The sequence below is a fragment of the Penaeus monodon genome, chromosome 7, assembly GCF_015228065.2.
Source record: "Penaeus monodon isolate SGIC_2016 chromosome 7, NSTDA_Pmon_1, whole genome shotgun sequence".
In the NCBI taxonomy this organism is placed as follows: domain Eukaryota; kingdom Metazoa; phylum Arthropoda; class Malacostraca; order Decapoda; family Penaeidae; genus Penaeus; species Penaeus monodon.
In genome coordinates, this window is record NC_051392.1 from 4613250 (window position 1) to 4620749 (window position 7500).

The 7500-nt window shown below is 35.3% G+C and overlaps 2 protein-coding genes across 2 annotated transcripts in view; one reads left to right on the forward strand and one right to left on the reverse strand.

The window, feature by feature from the left end:
• The window catches only part of LOC119575493, a 6870-nt gene extending 3333 nt beyond the window's left edge, over nt 1-3537 (forward strand). Inside the window, exons 6-10 of the mRNA XM_037923149.1 lie at nt 1-10; nt 825-958; nt 1493-1631; nt 1886-2063; nt 2438-3537. The exon at nt 1-10 is cut by the window's left edge and continues 120 nt beyond it. Of these exons, the coding sequence (XP_037779077.1) occupies nt 1-10; nt 825-958; nt 1493-1631; nt 1886-2063; nt 2438-2614 (638 nt within the window). The 3' untranslated portion in view covers nt 2615-3537. The remainder of the gene's footprint in view (nt 11-824; nt 959-1492; nt 1632-1885; nt 2064-2437) is intronic.
• A 655-nt stretch (nt 3538-4192) lies between these two features.
• The window catches only part of LOC119574973 (probable 18S rRNA (guanine-N(7))-methyltransferase), a 4007-nt gene continuing 699 nt past the window's right edge, over nt 4193-7500 (reverse strand). The window contains exons 2-7 of the mRNA XM_037922272.1: nt 6898-6935; nt 6350-6528; nt 5752-5945; nt 5376-5504; nt 4965-5068; nt 4193-4591 (exon numbers count right to left, since the gene is read on the reverse strand). Of these exons, the coding sequence (XP_037778200.1) occupies nt 4450-4591; nt 4965-5068; nt 5376-5504; nt 5752-5945; nt 6350-6528; nt 6898-6935 (786 nt within the window). The 3' untranslated portion in view covers nt 4193-4449. The remainder of the gene's footprint in view (nt 4592-4964; nt 5069-5375; nt 5505-5751; nt 5946-6349; nt 6529-6897; nt 6936-7500) is intronic.

The window sequence follows — 7500 nt, forward strand, 5'->3', positions numbered from 1 at the left end:
CATCTTATCTGTGAGTTCGCCAGCTGTTTGGTTTGTTTGTGAGTTGGTTTTTTTTATTTTTTTTTACTTTGGATTTGTGATTGAGTTTATGATTTTTTTTGGGTTTTTACTCTCTCATTGTGAGTTTGTCGGGGGGGTTTTCAATGTGAGTTTGTCGTTTCGTTTTTGTCAGTGAGTTTGTGATCTTTCTAACTGTGGGTTTGTCGTGTTTTTTTTTTTTTTTGTTTTTTTTTGTTGTGAATTTGACATACATAATTTATATATGTGAAATTATGATTTACTCTCTGACTGTGAGTTTGTTTTTTTTTCTGTGAATTTATCGTTTAGTTTTATGTGAGTTTATTATCTACTTTCTATCTGTGAGCTTGTCAGTTGCTTATGCCTAAGAATGCATGATCTATTTTCTATTAGTGAGTTTATCGGTTACTTTTTTTGTCTATGAATTTTGTCATTTAGATTATGATCTATTTTCTCTCCGTGAGTTTATCAGTTATTCTGTGTCTGTGAATTTGTCATCGGTTTTATATCTGTGAATTTATTGTCTTCTTTCTATCTATGAATTTATCAGTGTCTTTTGTATGGGCTTATCTTTTCCAATTTGGGAGATAGTGCACGTGTTCGTGTATAAAGAAAGCCTTTTCTTGTATTTATTATACAAGAAAGAGATACTGGCCTTGAGTTTTAAATTACAAAAAAGTGGCACCATACAGCGCTCTACATCTGTACAAAATACTTTATCGCTGTACCCTCCGAAGTCAATAATGAAGTTGTTGTAGATTTTCTCCATAAACTTCTGACCCCTTTTCTTCCATGTGTATATACAGGGTTGCAGTGAAGAGATTCCAGAGGTTGCAATACCCGGAGCATTATGAGCACCTGAGGGGGCGCCACTCCAGGCAGGGCAGGCTCAACATCGTTGCTACTTTTCTGCTGTACTTCGCTAATTTCTTCTTCATTGGTAAGTCGGGAAGTACATGGCGTTCGTTTATATTTCTCTTCATGTATTTTTTTTTTCTTTATACGTTTTCATGGATACACTCGCACACACACGTGCAAACATGCAACACACGCACGCACGCACACGCACGCTTACGCACGCGCGCGCGCACACACACGCTTACGCACGCGCGCCCGCACACACGCACGCACGCACGCACGCACGCACGCACGCACGCACGCACACACACACACACACACACACACACACACACACACACACACACACACACACACACACACACACACACACACACATTCATGATTGCATTGAAGCGGTAGCCATACTTACATACAGATACATATGCTTGTGTGTTCGATAGAAAATAAAGTATATATCTTCTTTAGTTATTATTAAGTGCCTAGTAATTGCTTTTTGATACAAACATTGAGAAAACAAAAAAAAAATGGCCGCTTATATAAGAAAATACACCTCAATTACTGACATGTTTTCTCTCAAAAGTATTAAGTAAAACACATGGTCCTTTTTCTACAGGGTCGCGTGTTATGGGCTACAGCATGGTCAGCTACACTTGGGGATCTTGGGTATACCTCATTCTTGGTGCCCACTGGCTCATCAACTCTGCCTGGCATCTCATTACTATTCTTAATACCCATGGCATCACAGCGGCTAGGTTTGTGACATGGGTTCCTTGTAATTATAAAGTTTGTGCAGTGTTTTGTGTGTGTGTGTGTGTGTGTGTGTGTGTATGTGTTTGTTTCCTTTGCTTGTATGTTTGTCTTTAATAAATTAATAACTTATTGATGAATATTGTAAGCTTCCTATAATGATAATATGGACTACTAAATAATGAACCAACCTAACATAAACAACAGACAGTTCACCGAATGCAAACCTATCTGCAATACTGCTTTTACACTGAAACAGGTCAGTGTCTTCTCTGGTGATGGGCGGAGTCTGGCTGTTCGTGATCACCAACGAGCAGGGGGGGCGGCAGTTGGGGCGCCTCATCCTGTTCTATCTCTTGGCCTTTTTCGAAACAGCCATTTGTAGTTTCCTTTGGAATGTTGCTATGGCAGGCTCTGGGGACTTTTTTGCATTTAAGGTAATGCTTATCTGCTCTCTCTCTCTCTCTCTCTCTCTCTCTCTCTCTCTCTCTCTCTCTCTCTCTCTCTCTCTCTCTCTCTCTCTCTCTCTCTCTCTCTCTCTCTCTCTCTTTCTCCATATGTAATGATGAAGAATCATCAAATTTTTAACTGACCATGATTGATAAATTTGTACACTTACCTATTTATAAAGTCTCCATAATTTGTTTAGTGTAGGGTTAATTAATTTTAGTAGTTATCATAGTATTCAGTTTTATTTTTTTGATCTACCACTTAAAAGCAGAATTATCCAAATCTCTATTAGTCTTTTTTTCCTCTATGTGTTATCAGTTTTATATTTATATTTGTAATTGTTTTTTTTTTTTAATCACAGGCATCGTGGGCTCTCCTTGCGGTGTTCATGATGGCAGTTCTGTTTCTGCTGGTGTATTACTCCCTGTGTCACCCTGGCAGCCCCTCCATTTCCAGCCGGGGTCTCTTGTGCTGCTCGGGAGATCGTCGAGATCCCTTGCCTGATGAAGAGGAGGAAGGGGAGTCCACGTCCGTGTAGGAGGGACTTTTCTCCTTGTTTTTAGCTTGTAGTTTAATGGGTGTCACAATTTTGCATTGAAGCATAAGTTGTGTATCTAATCTCAGTAACATGATGAACACAGCAAAAACATGCATTTGTTTTCTGAGAGTAATGAGATTAAAACTAAGTTAACTGCTATTAATGGATAATAGTGACCTAGAAATAAAACCACCATAAATGCAAGTCCAAAAAGAAAAAGAGAGTCTGGCCAAAAGCATCCATGAATATTGCATCAACCAAGTTTTGGGGATTCTTTGAAGTTAATTAGGAGGGATGTTAGACTTCATACTGAGGCTTATTTTACTGCAGAGCTTGTTATTTAACATGTTATGAGGTTGGATTTGGCAAATTCCTGAAATACCCATAATATTTATGGTCACCTTCATGTACAGAAACTGAATAACATAAAAAATCAGAACTCATATGTACATATATTCTCAAGACTTGAAAAAATGTATGTTTACATATATCAAGGAAGGTAAAACAAGTAACCAAACCCCTATAATATTGTAATGTAGTTAAAGTTGACATTTTATGGGGAAGTGATTCCTTTAGTTTGTACACATCAAAAAGTAACTTTACCCCTCTCTGTATCTCTCTCTCTCTCTCTCTCTCTCTCTCTCTCTCTCTCTCTCTCTCTCTCTCTCTCTCTCTCTCTCTCTCTCTCTCTCTCTCTCTCTCTCTCTCACATCATCTAATGTAGTGTTTACTTAAGTCTGTAATATAGATATTTGTATTTTCTGTGAATGGGTTTCAAGTAGTTGACAATAAGCCATACCTTCATATTTCTCTCATTTTAGATTTGAGAAATGTTTCATTCAAGTGAATTGTTTTTAATATTTGTTGTTTCCTATAAGCTTTGCGATATTTTTGTATATTTAAATATAAAGTTTTGTACACAACTGCATTTCCTTGTATACCTAACTTGTTGACAGTAAAACCAATTACACTCAAATGAAAGTCACTGAATCTCTTTTAATATGTACAGTGGGTATCTCCGAAATTACATCAACATGGTGGAATTTTCTTGCTATGTTACATAATGGTAGAACTGAATGTTTCATTTTGTTATAATGTAGATTAGGAAAAGAAATGCTAAGGAGGTGAATTTCTTGGTTATATTTATCAGAATGCATGTGCAAATGTCTGTCCAAAGAAAAAAACAACCTTTTTTAAATACAAATTCATTACAATTTAATATTTTTTCTCCTTATTGATACACTAATCCTCAGTCTTTATGTTTCAATGAGGAGTATTTGTGTTCTGGAAACTAAACAGTGATATTTGCAGTGCAAAACTATTTACACTTACCCATTTGCTATGAATGTTACGAACATAATTTTGGTATGACCTTTTGGGTATTTCAATATTAATATATTGACACAAAATCGAATATGTTGATTGATACATATATGTACGAAGCAGATTGCTAAGGACTATAATATTATATACACTTATTCTGGTCCTTTGGGTGAAAGTGTCATGAGATTTTACAATATCAAGAAATTAGACTTTTTATTGCTTACTTCTTCAGGAGGAAATAAAATACATAAAACCTAATAGTATTGATTTGTATTAAAGACACTTTGACATTGATATTCAGGTTCAGGAATATAATTCTGAAAAGTGGTTTCCAAATATCAAATTCAAGAACAGATTAACAACCAAAATAAAGAAAAACAAGGAGAAAAAAATACATAAACATTTGAATCATATGTACTTGCCAATATCATAATCCTAAATTTGTTATCAATGATTCACTGCTAATATAATAAATATATATTACTTTGACAAAACCTAGCAATAACAATTAACTAAAATCTGCCACTTCTCTTTCTGCCAGTGTATTTTGAGTCATTACACACTTTCTTGCCTTGGTTCCTCATTCTTTCCTTCTTATGCATGACCCAGGAACGTCCCTTAACAGACTTTCCACGAATCTGTTTCATGCGTTCCCTGAGAAAAAGTGGGAAGAATTAAGTATGAGAACACAGAAGTTAAATATAGAGTTACCATGCTTTAGAAACCACATTCTTCTACTTTATTTGTTGTACTTTAGGATATCTTTTCATGCTTGTAAACAAATAATAAACAAACATTTCCCCAAAGCTTTTAATCTTTCTCCCTGCTTCAAATAAAAAAATGCACCCTATTCTACATATACTACAGTGAAAACACAGATGGAGGAAATGCTATTATTTATAATATTAAACTACTTTCATACCATACTCACTATTCACAAAATAAGCCAAAGAACGTTTTCAGTACAAACACACCATTGAGAAAGTAACACCTAACCTTGTAAAGGACCAAGAAGAAAAGCCCTTACCTCCGCTGGAAAAGTGCCTGTGTCTTGCTAACTCCTTCTTCCTCTAGTCCTTTCGGTAACTGGGCATTCCCTCCAGTCATTAATACAAGGTAAATCTTCTTTGCCTATTGAAGAATAAAATAGATTTAATAATCTGACTGTAAAGCAATAACATATCTTGACAATTCTTTACAATTATATCAGGATACAGTAATAAATGCACAAGTTAAACTTTGAGCTTTACGACAACAACCTGAAGACACATTATAGGATTGGTGATAATAAAAAAGTATGTGACAAGAATTGCTTAATGTACATTGAATAAAACAAATATTTAATATACACTGATACCAACTAAAATTACCAAAAGAAAAAAAGATGACCACAGCCATGGCATGAACATTGTAACCATATCATTGAAAAGAAATATACCTTGCTCGAATTCGGGAAGTCAACCACAAGACCACCTGTAAATCCAGCTCGCATTGCTTGGCTAATGATCAGTTCCACCTGTGCGTCATTCTCTGGGTAAAACTGGAACACTGCACGGCTTCCTCTAGACTGATGGTTAAATAAGTCTTGCTTAATTACAGAACTTTCTTCTTTATGGAAAGAATATAAAGATCAGCAATATTTACTCTATATTTTATGCTCTTTTAGTAACAAATTGCATGATATACCTTTACCAGTGGAAACTATGGATGGTCAAGAGTAACATGTCTTTAAATAAAAGGAATGATATAGAATTAATCAGAGTGGCTATAATAATAAAAAATACCCATTATAATCACTCATTACATACACCTACCAGACTTGCATACAGAGACATAAATAATTTGTAGAGACGCTTAGCAGGTTTGTGGCTCGCTGTGTCAGCATAGCATAGCCACTGGACTGCTGATATACTTATTGCACCATCAAACATGCCGGCCCGGAAAGGAACTCCCTGGCCTATGTCTCCTAGTAGAATATCTCCTTCAACCTCTCTCTCCAGAGCAGTGTCTGCAAGAATCAGGGAGTTCTTAATTATAAACACTTCTTAGTAGATTTTTTAAAGCACTTACAGGATGCTGATCACCTATATCTATATTTTTCCATTAAGTTTTAAACCTGTGCCTGGGATGGAAAAATTGCATACAATGGAAAATGGTGTTGCAATTATCCAATATCATATTTCTAAAGCAGCCTTACTCCTAACAAACCTGCTCTTATGCATAAAAAAAAAGTGACAACCTCAATTGGATTGATTTTGATCTTCAAAACACACAAACACATACAGATACCATAAAAGATGACAATTCACACAACCTAATTACACTATCCTTAATATCGAGAAAAAATCAATGAAAACAAAACAAACAAATGTCAGTAAAACAATAAAAAAAAAATAATAATCACAACCTCACCTAACATAGCTGGAGATATGTCCATGCCCACCCACATGTGGCCATTGTCCGTGATTGTTTCCCCAGAGAGTCCTGACCCACAGCCCAGGTCGAGCAGGAGAGCTGGTGTGTCCTCTGGAAGAGCCAGCAATTCTAAGGCACGTTGGGTACATTTCTCTTGGACTTCAATTATACGTGTGCTGTAAAAGAATTGATTTGTTTCAATCATTTTGTTTTCAATATTGTTTAAGATTGCACATGTGTGGAATGTTTATTAGCATATAAATTTGTGAATAACATCTATATCCATCATAATTACTTCTGAGTAATGCAAAAACTAAATTACAATCCTACGTCATGATTTATTTGAAGAAAAAAGTAAATAAACAAAATAAAAGAATAATGACAATGATATTTAGGTTAATTCAAAGCAACCTTCATGTATTAAAAAAAAAAAAATTTCAATTACTTCTATCATATTTTTGGCTGCAACTATCAATGTTCTTCAGATATTTTTTTATTACAGTAAAATCTCATGCAGTACTTTAAAAGAGCCTAAAGAAACTTACTTTTGAGTATATTTCCTTGCCTCATCTATTCCATAATACTGAAAAAGAATATCAAATATGTAATACTATGTCAAAACAGAGAGAAAGCCAGTAAGTAAAAAAATGAAAATTTAAATTATACTACAGCAAACATAACATACATTTTTCTTTTAATATATATATTTTTTTTCTTTCATTATCATTATCCAAAATAAATCTACTACAAATGACCACCAAAACCCATGTGGATAAGTAAGTGTTATCAATGGCACTCTTAGTTAATCTTTAATCCTACATCTCTTGGAAAGGAAAGGTTTTCCAAACTAATGGTTTATGTTATTCTTCCCATATTAGCCTAAAGCTGAATGTACAACATATGCGATTTGTGTGTCTGTTTCGTGGGAGTTTTGGAGGTGTGGAGGGGGGTGGGTGGGGTGCCTTGTCCAGAGTTCAGATCTCCTAGGACTCTCACGGCAGGAGGTATAGCTCGCAACCTTCTCTTGTTTCCCACTGCAAAAACGATCCTGACTGTGATTTGCTCCCGTGTTCTGCTATAGTACATAATAAACCTATGGGTAACAAAAGTGACAGTTGATTATAGTGGTCTACCAGTGACTGAAAAGG